This window comes from Podarcis muralis, chromosome Z, assembly GCF_964188315.1.
Source record: "Podarcis muralis chromosome Z, rPodMur119.hap1.1, whole genome shotgun sequence".
NCBI lineage: Eukaryota > Metazoa > Chordata > Lepidosauria > Squamata > Lacertidae > Podarcis > Podarcis muralis.
In genome coordinates, this window is record NC_135673.1 from 26,150,348 (window position 1) to 26,176,847 (window position 26,500).

A 26,500-nucleotide genomic window follows, 5' to 3' on the forward strand; every position below is an offset into this window, starting at 1 on the left:
GGGTTTCCTTTCAATGAAAGATCATTGGAGATTTAATGATTTTTGTTTTGCTTTGTTGTTACTATTTTGGTTTACTTACTAATTCCCATGTTGGAGCTTGGGAGGGCAGTGACAGGCAGCATTGCACTCTGAAAAGCAGCTGATCCACTCCCCCCCCCACCAGACCTCCCCCCCCCGAAAGGTAGCTTAAACCCCCTTTTCCCTTTACTTTACCCTCTCTGCCCCCAGTAATCAGATAACATCCTTGATCCCCTTGAAGATGCTATTCTATCAGCTGGTTGGGAAGCACAATGAGCCTATTTATTTATTTATTTATATATAAACATATATACATTTTGCAATCAAGCAGTGCATCAATTCCATGAAATAAAATAAATAAATCCTCCCCCCCCCCCTTACCAATTTAGAGAATGCCTTTCCCCTCACTGCTTTGGTATCCTTATTGGGTCCATCCCCCACCCCCAAAATATGGTGTCTGATTGGTTGAGCCTGCTGTCACTCTCACCCTGGGGTGGAAATGATTCAGTTTAAAATGGTGAACAGTTGCAGCCTTGAGGACAGTGAGCAGCACTTCACTTCCTGGCATGGGCATAGCCAAAGGGGGGCAGTGGGGGCAGCTGTCCCCCCCTAGACCAAGTAAAACCATAGAAATACTTAACTAACTGACCAATGACATCACTTCTGCCCCCCAAACAAAAGTCCTGGCTACGCCCATGCTTCCTGGTGCAGGACCATTTGGTGCTGCCAGCTCCCTAGCCTCTGGCTGCTTGGGGAGAAGGGCACCCAGGCTCTTTGGGTAAGGTGGGTACCTAGGCCTTCTAGTCTGGCTCTAACTGCACCAGTTTCTGGTGGTATGAGTTCTTGTCCCAGAATATTTGACTTTTTATGCCAGATTTGGCCTAGGACATGTGCAGGAAGATTGATTTTGCAAAATAGAGGCCATTTTATCCAGTGGGTTATTAATTACACCGTAGTATATTCTGCAAATTCTTTTACATACTTGTTCAAATGCCACTTTAAGGTGCAGCGAGGACTTCCAATACTTTCTCGTTAAGCTGATTCTGCTAGAATGGCAGTGCCATTGCCAGACAAGAAGGCACTTCCGGAGGACACAACACCCATCTCCCTTTAGCAGTAACCCCGATAGTTTAGAATATTGATCTTGCAGCCTTTTTGGAAGCAGCATTGCTGGCAGCAGCACTGCCCATTTCTGTGCATCAGATGAACTCTGTATCTGAAAAAGCTGTTTGTGTTCCAAATTGGTCCATGACTCATTTAACAGTAAGATTTAAGTGGCTTTTCTAAAATGTGTAGGCTTTCATTGTAGACATAATGTAAATGCATGCATGAGTTTTCCTTTGCTTTAATCAATAAGCGTGCACTTGAGTGTGTGGCTGTTTATAGAAATAGATGTAGATCTTGCAAAGGCTTTAGAATGACACCTTGCCGGGTAGTAAATACACAAAAGTGGTATCCTAAGAACAGATCAATCTTGACGGAACTGCTTGGCTGTAGAACAAAAATGCTGCCATCTGCTGGTCTTATGGAGAAAGGCAACCTGATTTTGCAACTTGAACAAATATTTTGTTCCCCTGCCCCTTTTATGGAAGATAGGAAGATGCCTTACAATGAGTCAGACCATTGATCCATCTAGCTTAGTATTGTCTACACTGATTGGCAGCAGCTCTCCAGGGTTTCAGTCAGGGAGTCTTTCCCAGCCCTTCCTGGAGATGCTGGCGATTGAAGCTGGAATCTGCATGCAAAGCAGGTGTTCTGTCACTGAGTAGTGGTCCCTCCCCATGAGTTGATACCAGTCCAGTCTGGCTCCACATTTTTGTTTTCTGTACACCTCCATCCTGCCCCATCCCTCTTTTAACTTGCAAATTCCACTTATCCACACAGAGGCTGGGAGGGGCTGGCTTGTCTTACCGCCTCTGTGTTTCTCAGGTGGTTTGAAAAGGACCATGCAGAACACCTGTCTGTGGGAAGTGTTTGGCTGTACATTTTGTAGACGACAGTTTGTCTTCCCACAGTATAAACACTTTGCTTCTTGGAAATGTTGCGTTAGATAATATCTTGGCCTCGTTTCCCAGATACTGTTTATGGGTTGGGGAAGCTGAGCTTCTCTTTAATGTAAACACTTGGTGGCTATCCATAATGGAAAAATGTGACTTTAAATATCAATAATTGTTGTTGTTGTTGTCAAGATTCGGTTGCATACTGCTATTTAAGCAGTGGCGGTGGTATGGCCATATTAGGTGCTTGGAGGGGGCTGTCTTAAATATTCTTACCACCCTCCACACAGGTTGGGGAAGCAGCCTTTTTATAACTTTTTTTTAATTGTTAGAATACTACATAGTGCAAAAAATACACAGTGTGAAATATTATTTTATTTATGAATTGCCTTTTACATATATGTCCAGGCAATTTACATGCATCTTGAAATTATTTAGAAATTAAATAATCAGTCAATCAGAATAATAAGAAAGCAGAAATAGTTTTTGAAGCAGCGCTTAAAACCCCCCCCCCCAAAAAAAACACCTCTGAAGCTAAGTTTAAATACCATACAAAAAGACACCCAGCATTTTCATCCAGCTGGAAAAGCCTGTCGAAACCAAAATGCTCCAGTTGTTTTAGGAAAATGCAGATAATGGCTGTCTGTTGTATCTCAAAAGGGATGCTGTTCCACAGAATAAAGGCAACCACATTGAAAGCCCTTCCTTAAGTAGGCTTCTGATATTTGGGGGACTTTAAGGAGTCCTGCAGAATGCTACCCAAGAGGATAGCCAGGTTATCCTTTAACACCAGCCTAAAATAGTATAGGTGGCTTATCTTCCTTTTTTTTTTTTGCTGTAGTATCTTTTTGGCATTAATAAAATCCCCATCAGCTCAAAGTTCATTTCATTAACACAGTCCTTCAGGAAACATAATAGAGCTCTCAGTGATAATAACGAACACCCCAAACCTAGTATTCTCCAAGGCCCATCTCTCCCCCACCCCACTCCACCAAAATGTGTTGAAATTCTGCATGGGTTTCCAAATGTTGCAACTGTATGAGTCCACTGGTTGATTATAAATACAGCTGTGTGACACACACACACACACACACTGCTTGATTGTAAAAGAAAAACCCTTTAAAAACTCAAAATGATTTACGTAAAGAAGAAAAGAATAACATTATCAGTAAAAAACTGTTTTAAAAAGCTATTGAAAACATTCCATTTTACCCATGTTGTGAACATGTCTCTTAAATTAAGTTTTCTTTTAAGTCGAGATTATTTATAACCTCCTTTTAAATGTTGGCCCTGAAGAAAACAACAGAAACCCAGGTATACACCAGTACTGATTGTTTCAGTCCAATTTGGCCACAGCACATAGGCTTTCTTCCAGTGCTGACCTCATCTTCCTCAGTACTGTAGATTTACTCTTTGTTCCAACAACCCTGGACGGACAGAAGGTAAACAATGAAGAAATTAGTATAGGCCACAAATCCTTCACTGCACTCCTTGGAAAGAATCAAGCCCCTTACAGGATCAAGGCCAAACTGACTTCCTGACAAGCACCGTCAACTTATAACCTTTTCTTTCCTTTGTCACAGATTCCGGAGACAGCCTCTCCCACACCACCACTTCCCCGCAACCTTCACCAGCCGCCTCTGCCCACGCCTTGAGGGTTGCAGACCCTTCCCTTTTGGCCGACCAGGCTGCTGCGGATGCTTCTGCTGCAGAGGAGACAGCAAGCGAGTCAGAGTCTGTCTTCCTTCCTGACTATCTGTTCTTATCGAACTGTGAGACCGGAAAACTCAGTCATGTCAGGTATCACCATAACTCTCTCTGATACAACCTTCCTCCAACCTTGTGGCCTTCCAGATGTTGCTCAAGTACAACTCCCATTAGCAACCGTGTCCTGGCTGGGGCTGCTGTGAGTTGTGGTCCAGAACATCTGGAGGCCAGTGAGGAAGGTTGAGTGCCTTTCAGTTTTGGGGGGCAAAACAGGGTTATTCCCAAAGTAAGTTTGGAACCAAGGGAACTTAGCACATAGATGTAAGTTCATAAATTGTGGTCATATGTACACCTTATATTTAAAGCTCTATGGTGCCACTTTAAACAGTCACAACCTCCCCCAAAGAATTCTGGGAGCTGTAGTTCATTAAGAGAGCTGAGTTCCCTATTCCCCTCACAGAGCTACAGCTCCCAAAATTCTTTGAGGCAAGCCATGGTTGTGTTATCATAGTGCTTTGATTGTATGATGAGAATGCCACCTAGCTTGGTGGCTGAAGTAAGATTCAACCATGGCGATGACACAGAGCCCTCCACACCTGAGGACATAAAGCTAGCTTAGGAGGCACAGGGTAAGCTATGTGGCACAAAGCTCTGACTGCTCTCTGCCTCTCAGCATCTGAGGCCTTAGGTAGCTGCCTCCCTTTGCATCATAGGGCCAGCTCTGTCAAGTTGATGTTAATATTTCTCCACATGGTTGCATTGCTTAGTATTTTTCAGAATGTTTTTCATAGGCTGATGGACCAGACCCATTGTACGTGCAGTTCTTTCTACATTTTAGTAAGGGTGCGGGAAAGCCAGGGCTGCATATACACCATGCACTTCAAGCTCATTCTGCTTCCCTAGAAAAGATTCATAGGAAGCGTAGTTTACTCCTCCCAGGGCTACAATTCCCAGCACCTTTAACAAACTACAGGTACCAGGATTTTGGGGGGGGGGGGAGTAATGTGATTTAAATGCATGGGTATACACAGCCTAGATAGCCTCTTCTCTTTTTATAATTCTAGGAAATGGTCTTATACCAAGTCAGACCATTGGCCCATATAACTCAATACTCTCAACATGGCTGGCAACGGCTCTTAAGGTTTGCAGTCAGTCTTGCCCAATCCCTACTTGGGTATGCCAGTGGTGGTCATGGCCAGAGGCAAAAGTGGGAGTGGCCAACACTGAAGCAAGCAATAGATGTGACTTTGTACAACACACGCACGCACAACATACACATCTCTCCATCCAGGCATGGGAAAGGCATCTCAGAGGACATATTCCAACCAGTAAAAGTGCTCAAGAAGTGTGTAGGGGTGTGTGAGAATCCCAGGAACCAGCTAAAAGTGCCTGTAATGCCCCATTTCTTCTCTTACTTGTCACCTAGGTTAGTGGTTGAAGTAAAATTCCACAATGGCAATGAGACAGAGCCCCCTACACCTGAGGGCATTAAGCTAGCTTAGGAGGCACAGGTTCCTTATTCCAGTTGTAAATTTTCCCAAAAGAAAGAACAGTCCTACCCTTCCGGCTCCCCCATCACATTCTGTTCTTGCTTTGGTGGGGAGAGAGCTACCCGCGTTTCCACTGAAAGAAAAATGCAGGAAGCCTTAAAAGTCAACCTGACCTATAATCCCCAAATTTCTTCTTTGCGCTTAAAAGGGCAATCAGATGCTGAATATTTTGAAACCGTAAAAACCCTCCAGAGTGCCTCTTCAAGTCAATATCTACTTTGTTTTCAACGATGGCTATAACAAAACATGAGTACCACAAATGCATCCACAAGAGAACAACATAATTGCCCCTACAAATAAAATTACTCCTCTATATTGTAGTCAACAAAATGTTCTCCTCGATGGCTTGTCCTAAAAGCTTTCCTGGAAAGGCAAGGTAGAAATGAATAGAATGGGGGGGGGGTATAATTTAGGACACAAAGCAAAATTAAGCACTCTGGAATCACAATTATTTTAATGGTAGTGATAGTTAAGTAAATCAATGAGAGTTGATGCCTCAGTCTTAGCACAAAGGCTAAAACTAAACTAAGTATTTTGTTGTCCTTTAACTCTGATACTGTTTAGAGGAAAGTAAAAATTAAACAAAAACATATTCCACCAACTACCTCAAACTAAGCAGAATGCAGAGCTATCCAGCAGTGGGAACGGGATGTTTAAAGCAGTATTTGGACATTTTGACAAGATAAGAATGTGCATCCCTCATGTCCATCTAGATTGCAATGACATTTGGGGTGGGGGTGGGGCAGAACCAACAAGGTCAACTATGCAACTTAATTTTTTTTATCAACATCAACAGTGAATTCCATAATCATTCATCAGACAAGAACCACAATTAGCATATATATCCAAAGGCATGTCAGAACCATAAATTTCAGATTGCTTGATGAAGTTCCAAAGCAGTTTTTCCCATTCATTCCCAAGAGATGCTATTCTCTTTGGAGCAAAACCGCAATATGTGGTTTAACAATCAAATCCCTCTTCCCAGGGAACTCTTGAGAATTTTTGCTCTGTGAGGTGAATAGGGGTCTCCTAAGAACTCTCAGCACCCTTAACATATGTCAGTTTCCATGAATCTTTGAGGGAATCAAGAATTGTTAAAGTGGTATCGCAGCACTTTCAATGTATGCTGTGAATATGGACTAAAATAGAATATTTAAAAAAAACACAAAAAATGCACACTAACCAAAATAATTTAATCATAATTTGACGTATTGGTTGGAAAAAAGAGGGAAGAGTGGAATGAAGATGAGCACAAGAAGATCAAATTAGGCTGCTCAAGCCCCAGTTTACACTAAATATCCCGGGAAGAGTTAGGGCATGTGTCCTCTTTACATTTTTTGTATTTAAAAAACCCTCATCCTCCCTGCACAATTCAGGAAGAAGGAAAGCAAAAGCACATCTTCCCCCTTTCTCATATTCACTGATTTGCTTAGTTAAGAGATTTCTTACCTGCGCTTCACCACAAGGTCCCTGGGTGGGTTACAACCTGAAGGAGCATCTCCACTCCCATTATTCAGCCTGGACACTGAGGTCCAGCTCCAAGGGCCTTCTGGCGGTTCCCTCACTACGAGAAGTGAGGTTATAGGGAACCAGGCAGAGAGCCTTCTCAGTATAGGCACCTGCCCTGTGGAATGCCTTCTCATCAGATGTCAAGGAGACATAAGTGTATGATTTTCTGAAGGCAGCCCTATATAGAGAAGTTTTAAATGTTTGATATCTTATTGTGTTTTTATATTTTTCTGGAAGCTGCCCAGAGTGGCTGGGCAACCCATGCAGATGGGTGGCATATAAATAATAAAAATAGTATTAGTATTCATATTAGTATCCTATAAAATCCAGTAAAACATTCAAACCAAACCAGATAAATGTACATCCAACAATACAAGCAGTCTCACAAACATCACACAAATTTAAAGGTATGTCTGCAGCAAACGATGGAAACTATATAATGAGGCTGTGTGGTGTAGTTGTTAAGAGCGGTAGTCTCGTAATCTGGGGAACTGGGTTCGCGTCTCCGCTCCTCCACATGCAGCTGCTGGGTGACCTTGCACTTCTCTGAAGTCTCTCAGCCTCACTCACCTCACAGAGTGTTTGTTGTGGGGGAGGAAGGGAAAGGAGAATGCTAGCTGCTTTGAGACTCCTTAAAGGGAGTGAAAGGCGGGATATCAAATCCAAACTCTTCTTCTTCTTCTTCATCTAGGTAAGGCAACTTCCTATCCCATGGTAGGGAAAATAGGGCACTGCCTCACCAATCTCAGTTTACCGTCACCCAACCTACACCCAGCTGACTTCATTCTTACTTTCAACCAGTCATGGAGTGGCTTTGCTTTTCGTTGACTGTTGCTGCTCTTCCTTCCTTCCTCCTTACCAGTGGCCAATGGGCACTGGCCACCACTGTTCCTATGTTCTGCAACATAAGTAACATCTATACTAGTTTTGTTTTGTTTTGTTTTCCTTTCAGGTGCCACAGCTGGTCCAATTCTGACCGATCCCTGGAGCAGACTTCATCAGACGATGTCTTTGTTGACTTTGTGGCATCTCAGCCCTCACTTTATCTACAGCCTTCTGGCATCCTGCTGCAAGAGATGCCCCAGACAATGGGTCATGGGGCTCTTCTCAAGAATGCAGATTCAAGCGGTCCCCCTTCTAGCGATTTCTCCTCTTCCTCACCACTTTCAGGACCTCCCTTGACACCAACCTTATTGGTTGATAAAAGCCCGAGTGCTCTTTCCTATGGCATTACTGAACTTGATGTTCTGGGCAATACCCCACCACCAAGGCCTCCTAAGCCAACCCACTTTGCAGACAAACGGGTTGAAGAGCCATCCAGTGGGGCCCTTCAGAATGGACACGTTGGGATCTCGTGTGCTCAAGGGGCATTGGTGCCAAGGAGAATCTCCTTGTCTGGATTGGACAGCATGAGAAGTTGGAGAGGTAAGGATGTGAATGGTCTTGTCTGTTAAGAGTTTGCCTTCCTGAGCTCATTTGACCGTCCCTGGTTTGTATAATTTCAGAGTTTGTTCCACCCTTACTCCATAGCTGGGAGTGGAAGGAATTGTCAATTTGAGTTCTCTAGGTTTCTTGTTTTTCCCATCTTAAATTCAGTTCTCCACGTTTCTGTAGCAACTCATGATTTTTTTTTGTTGTTGTTGCTGTCAAAAAAATCCTCCTGAAAATTCTTCAACGTTTAGGTACATATTTATCCTAAAAAACACATTTTTGTCTGCAATTTTGACTGATGTGCACATTTTTGGAAGTAATTTCTCTTTTGACTGATGTGCACATTTTTGGAAACAATTTCTCTTATCCTAATGCATTTTTGTATGTTATTTTGATGAATACTATTATTTTTACACACAGTTGCCCTTAACGTTATTTGGTTGGAGAACTGCATCACATTGCAAACATGGGAGAAGTTCAGATTTTGAAGGGTGGCTTAGTTTTGGTTCTCCTATTGCTCTGGAAACTCTGAATTTGATAAATTCAGCTTTAAATGCAGATTGAACTAAATCCTCCCCACCCCAATCCCTATCCATAGCAGTGGTCTTCAACTAGTGAGTTAGGACCTACTGCTGCTATAGTGCTTAGTGAAGGAAGACTTCTTAATTTTTCTGGTGCTGATTATTGTTTTGATGTCTTTCATCTTTGCTGGTTTTGAAGGGAGGGTTGTGTGTTTGTATTTTATGCTGCTCTTGGTGATGTTACTATTCTTATTCTGGTTGTTGTTGTTTTACATTGTTTGTACCTTTTCAAACTGCATTTACATTTCGTAAGCTAACCTTGGAATTTTATTGAAGTGGTTGGGGGTACAAATGTCTCAGATAAATGAAATAAGCTTGCAGCTGTAAGTGACCGTAAGCCATATTGATTGGTTTGCTCCCTGTGATGTCTGTTACAGGGCCACTCCAGAACAGTTTTTCAACTTCGGAAAAACTGGGATTCTGTGAGTGTTTTATTTTAAATAAGTGAGGAAATGAACATTCTGTTGAATGAACACACTCCTCGTGCTTAAGTTAAGAAGACTGATAACCAAGTTGAAACGGGCAGAATAAGGAGGCTGTGCTGGTTGCTATGAGTTATAATCTGAAACATCTGGAAAATATCAGGGAGGCAAAAACTGGACAAGACAATTGACCATAGGAACATTTTAATTAGTATGGCCATTCACATTTTGAAAGGAAGAGTAAGTGAAGTCCTCCTCGTCCTCCTCCTCCTTACCCTGCCCTTCACCAGCAGATCCAAGTGAGGGTTATAACAATTTAAAAATCAGTGTTGTTTGTTGTTTAGTCGTTTAGTCGTGTCCAACTCTTCATTACCCCATGGACCAGAGCACGCCAGGCACTCCTGTCTTCCACTGCCTCCCGCAGCTTGGTGAAACTCATGCTGGTAGCTTCGAGAACACTATCCACCCATCTCGTCCTCTGTCATCCCCTTCTCCTTGTGCCCTCCATCAGGGTTTTTTCCAGGGAGTCTTCTCTTCTCATGAGGTGGCCAAAGTATTGGAGCCTCAGCTTCAGGATCTGTCCTTCCAGTGAGCACTCAGAGCTAATTTCCTTCAGAATGGATAGGTTTGATCTTCTTGCAGTCCATGGGACTCTCAAGAGTCTCCTCCAGCACCATAATTCAAAAGCATCAATTCTTCGGCGATCAGCCTTCTTTATGGTCCAGCTCTCACTTCCATACATCACTACTGGGAAAACCATAGCTTTAACTATACGGACCTTTGTTGGCAAGGTGATGTCTCTGCTTTTTAAGATGCTGTCTAGCTTTGTCATTGCTTTTCTCCCAAGAAGCAGGCGTCTTTTAATTTCGTGGCTGCTGTCAGTGTTAAAAGCTGTTAAAACAAATGACAGTCACAGGAATAGTCACAGGTATAGGGTGGCTCTTGAAAACATTCTTCTCTGGTGTCAAAGGCCAGGGTAAAGATGTGCGGCTTCTGCATTCGCCAACAGCTGTATAGTGAAGGTGCCAGAAACATCTATTTAAGAAGGGAATGCCACAAATTAGGGGCAGTCACAGACAATTTGCTCTCCCAAGCTGCTACCACCCTGAACTTCTGAGAATGGCACAACTACCCAGAGGGCCCCCTGGGCTGATCTCAACATCCTACAATGGCCTGTAGGAGAAGGAGGGGGTCTCTCAGATGTTTGGGGCCTAAGTTGTTTAGGGCTTTAAGTACTAGTGTGAGGATCTTGAATTGGGCCCACAAACAAACTGGCAGCCACAAACTGCTGCTACTACTCCTGTTGCTTTTTAATATGCACGTTGCATTGTATGGAACCTATTTTGTTTTAATTTATTAACAACTGTGTATCTCGTCTTTCTGCCTTGAAGAGAGGCCCTCTGCACACCTTCAGATAATTCTGAAGAATGTTTTTACCAGCTCATTTTATCAGTGTCCTGTGCAGTTCTTGGAAGCTTTTGAGAGAAACACCCATCACTGGAAGTGTTATTCTCACTAACAGCCTTGAGTTGCTGGGGAAGCAGACTTTCTAAAAGCATGTGTGCTACTTTACACGTAAACACAGAGACATGTGCACACACAGAGCATATTCTTAAAGAGCTTTTCCAGATGGGAAACCCACAATTTTATTCTTTGTCTATTAGTTTACTTATTAATTGACTTGCAGTTTAACTCATTAGCTGACTACATTGCAGCTCTGATCTATGTTGGCTCCAGGATTTTGGCCACCCTAACCTGGAAGAGCTGGACATGCAATTCGAGAATTCTCTTTGGCTGATCTTCTTGGATACTTTGTGCAAAGTAGAATGGGTAACACTGTGTGGGCAGTGGGGCCCCATTTTGCTCTAGGGGGCCCTGGCAAATGCCCAACCTTGCCCCCCCCCGGCCCCAGTTTACTGCTGTTAATTTCTATACATCCACCAATGTCCAGGGCATATATTGTGTGTGGAGAATGTCCCACCTCACAATGGAGAACCCGCCATGCTCTCACTAGTATGCAAGTGGAACTCCTTCTGACGTAGTCTGAGTGCTAGAGACTGTGGCATGGAGCAGGGCCTGCCCATACAGCCTCACAGGCCCTTCCATATCACCTTTCAGCACACGGGGTGTGTGTGGGTGTGTGTGACACACTCCCCTCCAGAATAAGCCAAGAAAAAAAGGGATCTCTGCCCAGAGATGCTTTCGATCTGACTTTGCAAAAGACAGAACATCAGGAGAGAGTGGAAGTCAATGGATTTGTTCAATCTCTCCTCCTCTTTGATTTGTCTGATCTCGCTTTCTCCCTCCCTGCATGGTTGCTGCCTGGAAAAGGCTGTCACCAACCAGCTTAGCACAAACAGGTAATGAAATGGACAAACTCTGGATGTTTGGATATCTGAATCTGGTGTGTATAGTGAGGTTTGGGCACAATTCTTTATGTTTAGTTAAGTAAATTTTCACACAGCAAGCAGGTGAAAGCAGAACCTTCAAACTGCACACAACAGGCTAGGATTGTATCCTCCAAGACCTACCTTTTGTTGAATAGCTAATTAAATTGCTATGGGTTTTCTTTTTTCTTTTTTTGATTTGCAGCTGACTTGGAAGGAAATTCCCTAAGACGCAGGGATAAGAGGCTTAGCTTGAATCTGGTAAGTGCAGTACTGTCTTACACCCACCCACCCACCCTTATTTAGCATGGTTTTAGAAGTGAACATTAACAAGAAATTAACCAGCCTATGCTGTCTGATCAATATATAATAAATCGTTACCCAATCCAATGTAATAAAATAACAGTTAGCATTTTTTCATATGTTTAGGCCAAGGTTTCCCAAACTTGGGTCTCCCAACTGTTTTTGGACTACAATTCTATGGTTGCCATATTTCAAAAAGTGAACATCTGGACACAAAAGTTGAGCTCCAAAAAAAGAATTAAGTTCTCCCTCCCTATTTTTTAGGGAAATCGCCAAAAAATCAACACTTCCTATATAGGCTGCCATAATGCCTGGGTTTCCCCAGACATTTCAGCTGCTTTTCATAAATTTCACCCGAACACTATTTTCAATGGACAAATCTCGGCTATGTCCAGGAAATTCCAAACGTATGGCAGCCCTATAGAATTCCCATCATCCTTGACCAATGGTCTTGCTAGCTATGGATGATGGGAGTTGTAGACCAAAAGCTGGAGAACCAAGTTTGGGAAACACTGGTTTAGGCTGCAGCTCTGTGCCCACTTACCTGGGAGTAAGCCCCATTGGATCAAATGGGCCTTATTTCTCAGTATAGTGGCAGTGGCTCTCCAGGGTTTCATACAGAGGACTTTCTCAGTGATGTCTGGAGACCGAACCTGCTGCCTTTTGCATGCAAAGCAAGTGCTCTTCCACTGATAATTTAATTAATTAATTAATTAATTAATTATCCCTTCATCTAAGGATCAGAGGGTGGTTTACAATTGAAAAATATGAAATAATGCTGAGGATATATCAAGGGCTCTGTCCTTCTTCCACTGTCTGTTTCTGCCAAGGATGGTGCAGTCAGAATGTTGCAAATTCAAATCAAAGATTATGAGAGAGAGAGAGAGAGAGAAGGAATTGCTCCATTACATACATACATATTGACATGGTAAAAGCAAAACCAAGGTTCTTCAGCCTTCGGACCCCAGATGTGGTTGGACTACAAGTCCCATCATGCCTGGCCATTAGCTAAACTGTCAGGATTATGGGAGTTGTAGTTCAACAAAAACATATGGTGGTGATGATTGATTGACATAGCTCCAATCTGAATTGGACTCACACAATGAGAGGACAGGAATGGAGTGTCCTGAAAGAAGGACTAGGCATAGAACACTAAACAAGAGCACTCCATGTTGCAACATTTTGTTGGAAGCCCCAACTGTCCATAATATTTATGTGTTAATTCATTTTCCGTCCCACGTTTCAAAAGAGGTCTCTGGGCAGTTTACAAATTCCAACAAAAAGGAATCGATGTAAGATATACAATGCCAATTCCACATTCAGAATGAAACAGTATTAATACCAAGTTTACTGTAATAATGATCACAATAATTCCACATTTTAAGTATGAACAGAAGGGATGTAGCTCGGTGGTTAAGCATCTGCTTTGCATGCAGGTTCAATCCCCGGCATCTGCAGGTGGAGTTGAGAGAGATCCTCGTCTGAAACCTTGGAGAGCTTCTGCCAGTCAGTGTAGAGGATACCAAGCAAGATGGACCAATAAGGCAGCTTCCTCTGTATGTTGTTCTAAAGTAACGTAATAAATTAAATATATTTAAACAATGTACCATATTTAATTGAATGTAATATACACCTTTTTTTGGCCAAATTCCTTTGTGAAAATTAGATTTGATGGGGCCAGCAAATACTTTTCTGGTTTCAAGGTTTTGAAAACTGAGGTGCACATTATATGCAATGGCATTTGCATAAATATGGTACATTAGTAAGGCAGCTAAAAACCACAAAAGCATATTATATACATGATTCAGGTAGGTAGCTGTGTTGGACTGACGCAGTCAAAAAAAATAATTAAAATAATTGTCCAGTAGCACCTTAGAGACCAACTAAGTTTGTTCTGGGTATAAGAAGTGTGCATGCAGACGAAAGCTTATACCCAGAACATACTTAGTTGGTCTCTAAGGTGCTATTGGACAATTTTTTTAGTTATATACAAAACAACAAAAAACATCACAATAATAATACTAATACAGTTATTAGTGAGTCGTCTTCCTCCTGGTTAGCCCAAGAAATCCAAACTTCCAGTATGCCATTTTTCAGACTTGAAAAATTATTAGGGTGGAATTTAGCCCAGAGCTAAATGGGGTATGCACACAGGAAATGGGGTCTGTTCATGAGGGCCATACAAGAGAGGCCTGGAAGGTTGCATTTAGCTCCCATGCTTCTCACTCCTGATGCAGGACTCCAAGCTAGTCAGGAGGCTGAACATGAGAGAATCCTGGGGAGAGTGGATGGATAGGTCCAAGGTTTGGCCCTGATTTCTGATTTGGAACCCTTTTGTTAACCAACTTTCCCTTTCCCTTTCCCTGTGCTTATTTCTGAAGCCAAGTCGTTTTAGCCCTCTCTACTCCTGCACATCAAATAGTTCCGAGGACAGTTATGTGCCAATGCACCCCAGCATCTCCCCACCGATCCCAGGATCTGACTGCACACCTGACGGCTACATTCCCATGAGTCCAGGCTCAGCTACGTTTATCCATTCTGCAGCCAGCATAGAAAAAATCTCCAGCCCTCTGCCTGAGCTCCCCACAGACCTGGAACCACCTCCGGTGAACCGGGATCTCAAGCCTCGTCGAAAATGTAAGCTTGTCTTTCTGCAAGCTGTTTTTCGAGCACCTCTATGTGTTTATCTTGGGAGTTTCGGGAGTTGATTTGATGGGTCCAGCAAGTGGATATCGGGGACAGTGAACAAGTCCAGGACAAATTCAGCCTAGGGCCATGTCCTGAATACAGTGGCTAGGTCTGCAAGCTCCCATTTTAGTTTTCCACAGTGCCTTCACTGGCACTCTGCTTCCAATTCTGCCATCAAGTAAGCCAGCGGTGGGCAACCTCTGGCCCACAGGCCGAATTAGGCCTGCCGGACCTTCCCATAGGTTTGTGAGGCTTTTTCAGTCAAACCACACTCCCATTCCCTTCGTATGAGTGGTGTGAAGCAAGTAAAAGTTGGACTGGGCAGAATGGGGGTTTGCTTGTGCTGCCAATCAGATTTGATGACACCTGCAAACCCTTGTGGGGATTGATGAAGCTTTCCGGATTGTGGCTGTGCCCTCTTGGCTTGATTTCAAACTATCCACGTGAAAATGGGCTACCTGCTGTCATGGTGATGACAGGAGATTGGCAGGTGACTGGCCCACAGAGGAGTTGGGACGTGATCTGCTGCCCAGATCCAGTTTCACAACCCTGAGGTAAACCCAGGGCTGAGGACCCACTAGTATATGAGGGACCCCCACCAGAGGCCCCTATGATTAATTTGATTTGCTCAAACTTGGAGCTGGCCTTGCAAAGGACAGAACAAACAGCTGACGTTTGAGCAAATACAACATTCATTGGGTGGGTCACTTGTTAACTACTGGCTTGAGGTGTGTTTTTTCTATTCTCAGAAGTCACTCAAGAAGTAGGTGTCTTTGGGACTGCAGTCTTAGTAGTGGAGTTGGAAAGCCAGGAGGTTGGTCTGGCTTTCCAGAGGAACTAAACTGGTATCTGAACTGTACAAAATCTGGCCTGCGGGAGTGCAGGCCAGAGCAATGTTTAAAAAAAAATGCAGAGGTAGATGAGATGGTTGAGGAAAAGGACTTAGAAGCAGGAGATGTGGTTGTGGATGGGCTGTTGTCAGGTTGCAGACGGGAAGAGATGGAGGGGCTTCATTGCTACTTGGTGAACAAGATGCTCAGACCAAGCCTGTAGCAACAGTTATTTAGAGCCAGCCAGGTCCCCATTGGTCGCCTCAAATCACCAGACCTGGCTTGTGTTGATGAGATTGCAGTACCTTCCCTGATCATTAAAAGGGTGGTGCTGTTACCCTGGAAAGATCAGACTAGAAACTCCTGCAGCCTATGAGCTACTTTGGAGTAGCAAGAATATTTATTTTATTGCATTTATATCCCACCTTATATCCCACCTTTTCTTTGAAGGAGAACATAGTTCTCACCCTCCTCAATCCCTACAACAACCATGTGGGGTAGGTTAGTCATAGTGGCAGTGATTGATCACCCAGTGAGCTTCATGGCAAGTGGGGATTTGAACCCTGGCCTCCAAGGTCCTGGTCCAACACTCTAACCACTACACCACTGTGGCTCTCTAAAGAAATTAAGGAAGCTCTGCTACCTGAGTCCACAGTACGAGCCCCCTGATGTCATAAACTTCCTTTCTTGGAACTGCTTCCATCCTGTTAAGTAACCAGCTACCCACACAGCAACTTTACAACTGGATCTGCCCCTGTCTTTGGCCAGCTCTGTGGCAGTAAGAAGTCTTCTCTCTTTAAATCTTCAGTCCGACCACCTCCGCTGGACCTGCGAAACCTTTCCACCATCCGAGAACATGCTGCCTTAACCAGGACGTGGACTGTGCCTTAGTAAGTGGGTGTGAAACCTGTTCCAACATTTTTTTTAGGAGATTGGCCTTGGCAGATGGTTGGAGGAACTATTAAAATAGTATCCCTGGATCTCAGTATGGGGGGCGTTTACCTAGTATCTTGCTGAGCTGTATGGTTCATGAATGAACAACTTACTGCTCTTTCACCAACGAGGCCTCACACATACACTCATGGGTAATATGGACATCACAAAGCAGAGGTAAGTGTCAAAACAAGTACACTCAGAATACTTTTTTTAATTATAATGTTATAATACATTTGGAGAGGCATACCAAGTCAAAAGGCTTTTAGGGTTTTTCACACTTAACTTTTTTTCTGGTGGCATAGTTGTTCCCTTTGGTTTTCTGTTTTGTTTTGTTGCATACTGCCATATGACATTGTTATTATTCAGCTACTATTTCAGAATAATGTACTAAAAAAGAAAAGATTTTTTTCTTCTTCTGCCACATCAAATCTGACATTCATTAAGTTTTGGCCTTGAGGCCAGAAAGGATATCACCACACCTGATTTATACCCAAACAACGTTAATATAATTCACTTAAGTTATGGTTTTACTTGCAGAGAAGGAGAGCAAGTTTAAACTGCCAATGTTGAATCTCCTTATACATACTGCCTCCACAAGCTTCCATAATATAACAAACACAGCAAGTACTACTTGCAACTAATTAGAGCCAGTATACAATCCTGGAACATAAATTCCACCTAGGTTGGATCTAGACGCATCAAAGAAGCGTTTCAGTTAAACGAGTTGCAAATTTTGTGAGAAATTGGGTTGGTAAAAATGGAACTCCACAGCGCCATCTGGTGTCACAATGTTAGAATGCATAAACCACATCTAAAGCACTTATTTGCCAATGTAGCCGAGTCCCTAGTCTGTGTGCCTGGTTCACATATCTGCTTCGGGAAGCAACTGAAACAATCATTTCTGTTTCTAAACCCGTGTAAGGCATAGGTGTAAGATAATTCACTTGAAGATAAACTTTCTAGAAGGAAAGGATAGTGGTAGAGTTGGGAAGAAAGGTGTTTCCCTGTGACATGGAAAGTAATTTGCATGCTGTTTAGTGGACAAACTCCAAATATTCATGATGTACACAGCAACATGCAATATATGGCCTATTGTGTCATTATAATGCTCAGTCTCAAGTCAAAAACTACATATTTTTGCTCTTGGTTCATAGAATGTTGTCTGAATTTTGAATAGAGCATTTTTTGCATAGAAAAGCAGACTATGTTTGATGAAGGACCATCATTATGTGTGTAAATTGTAATATGTTTGTATTATATTCAAATAACATTTTAAACCAGGTTTGTTTAAGTCTTAGTGGAACTTGATATTTAAAATCCTATATAGATTCTTAAAATCTATTTTATAATTTCAGTTTTTTAGAAAAATCAATCCTTGCTCTGAAAATCTGCATTTTTTGCATTTTATGCTATAAGGATAGCAAAATAAAAAATAAATAGGAAGCTGACTTGACTATTGCTTGAAGATGACAGTTCTAAGATCAAGTGTAGTGTAGCTGTGAATGTTGAACAAACATCAGCCCAAAGCAAACATCATTTGATACTCTGATTCGGTTGCACTGTTTCTGTGAGTTATGGGCAAATAAATTGTGCTTCACATGTAGTGTTGATCCAACCTTGTTTAGTTTTAATGACGTTTCTTTTAAACATTAGCATTCCTTACAGGAAAATTATTTATATATTGTCTCATTCCACAGGGAGACTGTAAGCAAAGTTTCTAAACAAACTTTCAATACAAATTCTGTGGATCTCATCCTTGCTTTTTAAGAAGACAAGAAAATGTTTTTCTTTCCTCCCAAAATTAAGTTGGCTTTAATTAAACAGAGATTTGCATCATTCTTGCTTTAAGACAGCACATGTCTCTGCTAACTCAATGGTGATCTTTGGAGCAGGGATAACCAACACAGTGCCCTCCAGATATTGTTGCACTGCAGCTCCCATCACCCTGGACCTTTGCCCATGCTGACTTGGACTAAAGGGAGTTTGAATACAACAAAATCGGGGAAGGGCCATAGCTCAGTTTTAGAGCATCTGCTTTGCATGCAGAAGGTCTAAGTTCCAAAACCTGGAAGCTCCAGGTAGGACTAGGGCAGAATCCTGTCAGTCATTGTAAACAGTATTGAACTAGATGGACCAACAGTCAAATTTGGTATAAGGTAGTTTCCTATATTCCTAATATCTGGTGATCACTACATTGGCTATCCCTACCTTGAGGGGTTCCTGCCTTTCTCCTGGCACCCCAGGGAGTTTCCTTAGTAAACCAGATTAGGTGGATATGTAGTTATTATATCTTCACAACTGTTCTGCTCCAACTGATGACTCCAATGGAAAGAGCATTCTGGCTAAAGTAGGGGGTTCGTGGAAAAAGAGGTCAGGTTCCTGCAAGCAGGGTTAGTTGAGGCAATGCAAGATTGGAATGGATGGCTCCATGTGAAACTCCAGCTAGAGCAAATTGTATTACAGCGTACAAAGAGGTCAGGCCAGAGTTCAACATCCTGTTCTTACAGGATGTTATGGGAAGCCCATAAGCAGGACCTGAATGCAACAGCAGTAACCGGCATCCGTTGTGAATGTTGCTTCAGCAACAGATAACTCATAACTGAGTATTTAAGCAGAGGTTTATCTCAGCCAGGGTGGTTAGCTCTGCCCACAATGGGAGAAGCCTATTTAGTTAAAGAGGCCTTGCTTGTTTCAGCAGCCATTTGAGAATTTTGGTTGCAGCTACAGAGTTAATTCAGTATATTTCAGTATTGTTGTAAGAAGCAGTAAGCTTGTTACCTGTTCCTTCCACTTCTTCTCCCCAGCCTATTTTCTTCATTCTCGCACATACATACATACATACACATAAATATATATGTGTGTAAAACACAGGAATATATATTTCTATCAGTATTAACTGAGCCTAAATTTCTCAGACATTAGCTTTCTGAGAAATGTTCTGCTTTCATACCATGGAGCAAAACACTGGGGAGAGAAGTAATATCAGGAACATAATTCTAGATGGACAGAAGGTGAGAGGGGAAAGGGTTAAGAATCCCTTCCCCTCCGCCATACCTGTGCTCCAGCTGATTCTTCATGGCACCTGCTTTTCAATTAAAAAAATCAAATCCTCCATAGACTTTTCACCATCTCCTTTTGGGATGTTCAGCTTTCCCCAACCTGTTACCCTCCAGAAATGTTGGGCTACAGTTCTCATCATCTTTGACCATTGGCTGTTTGTGCAAGCGCTGATGGGAGTTGTAGTCTAGAATGTCTGGAGGACTGGTCTAGTTTACCCTGAGATGGCTTGTGCTCCAGTTCTGCTTATGAGTATGCACTCTATCTCTCTTCACCCATTCTTTCTTGGCCATTTAGTAGCTAGCTGTGGATGATGGCAAATCATACTGATACTGTAACATCCTATCCACTGTGTTGATCTGTTCCTCAGTACAGTGGTACCTCGAATTAAGTACTTAACCCGAGGTACCACTGTACCTACTACTGGTCTACCACAGTTCTATTAGCCTGTCCTCTTAAAAGAGGGGTAACCGGTGTGGTGCCTTTCAGATGTTGTAATACAATGTCCATCACCTCCAGCCACCATGGTCAATTGTTAGGGATGATGGGAGTTGTAGTTCAGCAGCATCACACGTCCTAGAGATTTCAGAGAGGATCAGGCTGTTGGTTATGTGTCAATGTTGTAGTCCAAACTAGGAAAGTGTTGTTGTTGTTTCTATAAAGTGGTACCTCAGGTTAAGAACTTAATTCATTCTGGAAGTCTGTTCTTAACCTGAAACTGTCCTTAAACTGAAGCACCACTTTAGTTAATGGGGCCTCCTGCTGCCGCTGTACAATTTCTGTTCTCATCCTGAAGCAAATTTCTTAATCTGAGGTAATATTTCTGGGTTAGCGGAGTCTGTAACCTGAAGCGTATGTAACCTGAGGATATCACTGTACTGTTATTTCTATCTGAGGATGAGAGGGCAGTTTGTAATATAAAAACACAAAAATACATACCATAGTTATAAACAATAATAATACCCCACCCACCCAGTTTAAAAGGCCATAGTTTGTTTAATAAAAGGCATGGGAGAAGATGTTTTTGTTGGATGCCTTAAGATACGTAACAAAGCACTACTTTTGCACACTTGAAGATCTGTGCTAGAGCCCTGAACCAGCTTTGTAAGATGCTTCCATTTGCATTTACCTGATAAAACCAGGGGGTGCTTGCCCCTGAATTTGGTAAAAAGATGGGACAGTGAATAAAAGGATAAAGTTCATTGATGAACACTGGAAATATCTAGCTTGCCAGCTTTCCCCTTAAGATGATGTCTTGAGAACTTGTGGTTGGTTTGAAAAACATTACACAGACATATCTGGCAATGGATTTGGCAGCATTTTTTACTTTGTAAGAGGACTGAGTAGCAGACATTTCCCATGTGCAAATAACATATCTTTTTGCAGATGATTCATGGTGGTTGCAGTTCCTCTGCATATAGTTGCAGTAGCTAATTAATTTGTTTTTGCCTCCAAAACTGTTGCTAGCCATACAGCAAGACAAGTGTTTAAGCCCCTGATGTGATGGACATTTGCCTCTGTTTATGCTCCTTCCTTGACCATTCTTTGATGTCTGCAGCTTTCCCATAATGCCATGGCGGCCATTTTTACTGTCAGATTGGTTTGCAGAAATGACTAATTTCCCAAGAGGACACTGATGAGATTGTAACCTCCTTTGTTAGCTAACTTAACCTCTGTAGTGTTGCTGGGTTTTGGGCGGGCTTATTCCCCACACTGGGCAACGTCAGGTTTTGGCTTGGTTTCAGAGCATCTGTGAAAACTCTTCTTTGACTTCTCTTTTGTTTGTGTTTTGGGTTTCCCCCACCCTCCTCCTCCTCCTGCACTAGCAATCGAACAAGCTTTATCTCTCCAGAAAGAGACTGCATTAATTCAGCGAGAGTATTTGCCAGTTCAGTTTCCGGAGAGGAAGAAGAAAGTTACATTCAAATGGTAATCATTTTCATGCAACTCTCCTTTGACAAATCATGTGAGCGGAAAGGCTCAGAGAAGTCAAATTTTTGAGCCAAACATGTGGCAGGGGCTCCCCTTTGCCCTACTGAAGAAATTTAGTGCAGGCACACAAGGGCCAATTGACGCAGTGATAAGGGAAGCCTTTTTCCCATTCCTACAGATCTCCGTTGTTCCCACAAGTGTTGGTGGCACATCTCCAAGCAATCTCAAACATATACATGGTGATTTGCTGGAGGCAAAGAGAGAACCTCAAAATTTTCCCTACCATTTTTAGACAAGAGCCTTTATGGAACCCCTTAAGAGCGCACAAAACTCCAGGGAGATATGTTGGGGAAAGATTGTAGCTTGATGGTTGAGCTAGCGTTTTATGTACAAAAGACCCCATGTCTTATTCCTGTATTTCCAGCTAGGGCTGGAAAAGAGACGCTGCCTGAAACCCTGGAAAGTCATTGCCAGTAAGTGTAGTAGATAACCTTTCCCCAACCTGGTGCCACCCAGATGATTTGGACTATGGCTCCTGCATGGCCAGTCATAAAGTATGTTGGGAGCTGTAGTATGACAAGCGGACCAGGTTGGGGAATAGTGGTGCAGACGTACTAAACTAGATAGACCAGTGGTCTGTCTCTGTATATGGTATGTTCCGAGCCCAAACACTACAAGGAAGGATTGTAGCACAGTAATAAAAGTAACTGCTTTACATGCTGTGGGGCTACATCCAGTCCTTAACATCTCCAAGCAGTGTTGGGAAAGACTACCAGAAACCCTGGATAGCCACTGCCAGTGAGGGCAAAACAGGGGTAGCCAATGTAATGCCCTTCAGATGTTGCTGGACTACAACTCCCATTATCCCTGGCAATTGACCATGCTGGCTGTGGCTGATTGGAGTTGCATCCTGACAGTATCTGGAGGACAGCACATTGGCTACCCTTAATGTAGGAAACACTGGGCTACAAGGGCCAGTGATCTGACTCGGTATAAGGCAGCTTCCTATGTTCCTAACATTTTGTTGTCTTTTTGCATTGTACAAGGTTAGCCTTCCCTAGCCTGGCACCCTCCAGATCATTTGCAGGGGGCATACCTCCTAGCAGAAGCCCATAGTCCAGAACTTCTGGGGAGCACCAGGTTGGCCAAGACTGCAGTCTATGCAAATGTTTCCCTTGAACAACAGAGGTGCCTTAAATGGCCTGGTGAGAGCCGGGACGAGAAGGATTGGGAGCCGTAGAGATGTTGAAATAATATGGAAATATGGAAATAATATGGAAGCTGCCTCTCTTGCTAAAGCATGATTATGTGCAGGGGTGGAGAACCTTTTTTGCCCAATGGGCCAGTTCTTTAACAAGATACCTGTGACAAGTGGATGGAACAACCCACCTGTCACAGTTGGCCACTGGGGGTGGCGGGAGGTAGAGGCTAAGCAGGACTGAACAACTTGTGCATCAGCTGATGGGTTGAGGGTTCAGTCCTTTCTTCAGCGATCAACCCTTCAAGGAATTTGGCATGGACAGCCAAACTGAGCAAGCTTGAATCCCCTCCTCACCCATCAGTTAGTGGGTAATCGACTTTCTGCAGCAATCAAGCCTGCCCATCAGCCCTAGTAAACTAAATTGGAAAACCTGGTGAGCCAATATGATTTGTGGGCTGAAGGCTTCCTGCCCCTGCTGTAGAACATGAGGGAAAGGAGGAGTCTTTTAAATTTTTAAATTTGTTTTGAACATGCCTATTTCTTCATTTTCTTATGGTCATGGTTCATTCTCAACAGGAGCAAGCAACATCTCCATGCAATGGAGCATTCCAATGGCCAAAGAACTTCAGCCTTGATTATTTAGCACTGGATTTTAATTCCGCTTCTCCGTCTCCTGTACAAAAGGTAGGCCTTGCTCACAACAACTTCTGCTGCCGCTCCCTGACATCAGTAATAAAAATTAAATGGTGGCATGTAATATCCAATACCTGCTTCCTTTTTTTCACAAGTGAGCAGAGTATTGTTAGTGCTTCTTCAAATCAAGGGTGGGGAATCTTGGGCCCAGGAGCTGAGTGTGGCCCTCCAGGCCTTTGTATCTAGCCCTTGGAACTCTTCCCAGAACATACTCCTCACTGGCTGCCTCTTGCTTGCCTCCATGGAAGTTGAAGAGGGGTGCGAATATGAAGATAAAATTCACATCCCTTGCTCTACCAACTTTTGCCTCTGACCCTGCTTGTCACTGGCATGTAGTCCCCAGAAAGTCACCAAAAGGGTATGCTCCCCTTGAGCTGAAAAACATTCCCCACTCTTACATCAGAGGCAATTCTCTGGGTTCGAAACCCACTCCAGTCTTGACTGATCAAGAGCTTTAACTCAGAGGAAAACCATTTTCCCTTCATCTCAAGGTGAACATATCACTGTACTGCACTTTCCTGTTTCTGCTAGGCCTGTTCTGGGCTGTGTGACAAGGTAGCAGATGGGGAATTATGTCTGAAACCAGTAGCAAGACAACAGGCATGCTTGCTTGCTTGCTGATGTCACCCCTGGCTTCAAGGTGAAAAAAGAAATGCCAGCTAAGGTTGGAGAGGAGGGGGGAATTGACAGAAGCCCAGTTGTAGCTGTGTTCATGTTTTGCACGTCCTCACATATGTTTGTTTGTTTGTTTGTTTGTTTGTTTGTTTGTTACATTTCCTTCACCTTGGCAGAAACCTTTCCTATCTGAAGAACAAAGAGTGGATTATGTCCAAGTAGATGAGCAAAGAACTCAAGCTCTCCAGAACACTAAGCAGGAATGGACAGATGAAAGGCAATCCAAAGTTTGAAGAGAGAAGCGTTGACTAGCTTGAATTTGCACATTAAAATCCAGGAAGTTTGGATGATTCAGCAGTGCCAGTGCAAAGCAGAAGTCTCTGGCATTGTGAAATAGAGTGATGGTCAGCCGCTTTCTTTAGAAGCCACATCTTTTGGGGGTGGAAGGAGCACATCAGTGAGAGAGGATTGAGTTGTGCTATGTCCAGGTCACATAGTCACTGTCATCTTCTCAATCCCTCCTTCCAGTAAGGACCTGTGGTACCATTTTAACACCTGAATTTGGTCCTCTCTAAACACTTAATGGGAACAAAAGTCTTGCAATGTCACATGAAACACTGCAGTTACTTATTCCTGTTTTAGATATATGTATATAAATGTATATATCCCTGCCTATTTAACAGATGCTGCATACACTGTAGTGTCTGGTACTGACAGGTGTTTGAGAATAAGGGCTAAACATTGGAAACAATTTAAAAACAAACTTCTTTTTTTTGCAGGGGTGGGGGGAGTGGGAGTTGAGGATTTCCCTTAGTATAATATGTTTAACTGTCATTCATTTATTGAAGAATGTAAATAGAACTTTGCACTGTTGACAATGGAAATAATTGTTCCCCTCTTGTGCTCATCATGCATCATGGAAAACTCACATCCACCACAGTTAATCTTGCCCTACTTTCATGGCCACCTTTCCATCTGATGAGCTCACAATACATTTGGGGTTTTCCTTTTCCTTCTGTTATGACCTGTGCTGCAAGGAGTTGCTTCCAACGTAGCACAAGCCCTACTGTGCATCCTCTCACTTAACTGAACCTTTCCGAAAGAAATCAATGGAAGCAGCAAAGCTATTTCTTCTTTCATTAAAACAAAGCCTTGACACAGTCGGTCAAGCACCAGAAAGCATTATCTACACAGTAAAGGAAGAGAATGGCATTGAGATACACAGGGATAGTCATCTGGCTTATGGATCTCAACCAGGGCATTCGTCCCAGATGGCAGAGCAAGGATTTTGCTCCCACCGTTGATGCTAGGAAATGTCTGGAACAGACTTGCTAAAGCCTTTTAGCAGTAATATAATTCACTTCACATTTAGCCTTCTTTTAATAAAAATAAATGAGGATATAGCAACTCCGGTCTTCTGTTGGGGGCAGTGGTTTGCTAAATTGGGACTGTTTTAATGTTTCAAAGGGCTTCCACTCCCCCAGTTACCACCTCTCCCTCCCCATCCCTGCTGACAGGGCTCCTTTGTTTATAACAGCTTAGTAGCAGGCTGAAATTGAACCAATGAAGCTTTCACTAATCACTGCTCCTACATACACTGCTGGTTGGATATCTCTTGGGGCCGGCTACAACACTGCTGCCTGTACAGACACTGCCAGTAAAGAAAAAGGGTAACTGCCAATAATTAGGTCTTGCAAACAGGTTCATTTCAATGAGTTGCTTGGTAGGGGTGGGCAACATGTCACCCTTTAGATAGTCATGGACCAGAACTCCCAGCATTCTTGACCATTGGCCATGCTGGTTGAGGTGAATGGGAGCTGGGGGTCCAGCAACATCTGGATGGTCCCAGATTCCCCATCTCTGATGTTAGCACTGTGCAAGCTCCCTGTCCCTCTTTCAGTTCAAGACACAATTCAGTTTGGATCAATTCACACCCAACATCCAAATCAAAATTTGGAGATCCGAATCTTCAGTCCTCAGAGAGGCATGCATTGGGAAGCCAAAATGACCACAATCCTCCCCCTAGATGCATGACATTTGAATACATGGTAGCTCCTCCAGAGAGGGTTTCAGATAGGTAGATCCAGGGGTTTATGTGCTAGCCACCTTTAAAGCTTGTCCCCCTCCACACACAAATAAAGTGTTTCAAAAGTAAAATGGCTGTAACTTCGTTGTTTTTGCATATAACTGCCTGCAGCTTGAAGACACCTGGTATGAGGTTGCCTTGTTAATTGGATTTGAACGTTACTTTCCCCTTGTTCATTGCCCATCTGCAGCAATGGCAGAGAGCAGTGGTGGGATCCAGCCCCACGTCAGAATAGTACCACAGATTGCCTTCAGTCTGAAGGTGTCAACACCACCACAGGAACAGTGAGGGCGTCAGAGGAAGCATTTCCTGATGGCACTGGAGAGCATACCAGTTGCTGCTCCCCATCCTCATCATTCCAAACGGAAGAACTCCTCCTCAATCCACCTGAGAACCTCAGACACAGACACCGCCTCAGAGATGCTGATGTCTACCAGTGGGCTGGACTCAGTCCCTTTTGTTACCAAAGGGGAAGCCCCTGCCAGGCTGTTGCTGTCAGTGCCTACTCCATCCTCAAATGATTGCATGGCTATAAGACCAGGCTTGCACCTGCTACC

At 43.1% G+C, this 26,500-nt stretch overlaps 1 protein-coding gene across 4 annotated transcripts in view; it reads left to right on the top strand.

Moving 5' to 3' along the window:
- Nucleotides 1–26,014, top strand: part of GAB3 (GRB2 associated binding protein 3) — a 79,407-nt gene extending 53,393 nt beyond the window's left edge. For 3 of the 4 annotated variants that reach the window (XM_028714996.2, XM_077922759.1, XM_077922760.1), the window contains exons 3-11: nt 3,599–3,815; nt 7,734–8,206; nt 11,808–11,863; nt 13,342–13,461; nt 14,287–14,542; nt 16,232–16,313; nt 21,243–21,345; nt 23,126–23,233; nt 24,034–26,014. In XM_028714996.2, coding sequence (XP_028570829.1) covers nt 3,599–3,815; nt 7,734–8,206; nt 11,808–11,863; nt 13,342–13,461; nt 14,287–14,542; nt 16,232–16,313; nt 21,243–21,345; nt 23,126–23,233; nt 24,034–24,150 — 1,532 coding nt within the window. In that variant the 3' untranslated portion in view covers nt 24,151–26,014. The remainder of the gene's footprint in view (nt 1–3,598; nt 3,816–7,733; nt 8,207–11,807; nt 11,864–13,341; nt 13,462–14,286; nt 14,543–16,231; nt 16,314–21,242; nt 21,346–23,125; nt 23,234–24,033) is intronic. The other variant, XM_028715001.2, reaches the window with a different exon arrangement.
- The last annotated feature ends 486 nt before the right edge of the window (nt 26,015–26,500 follow it).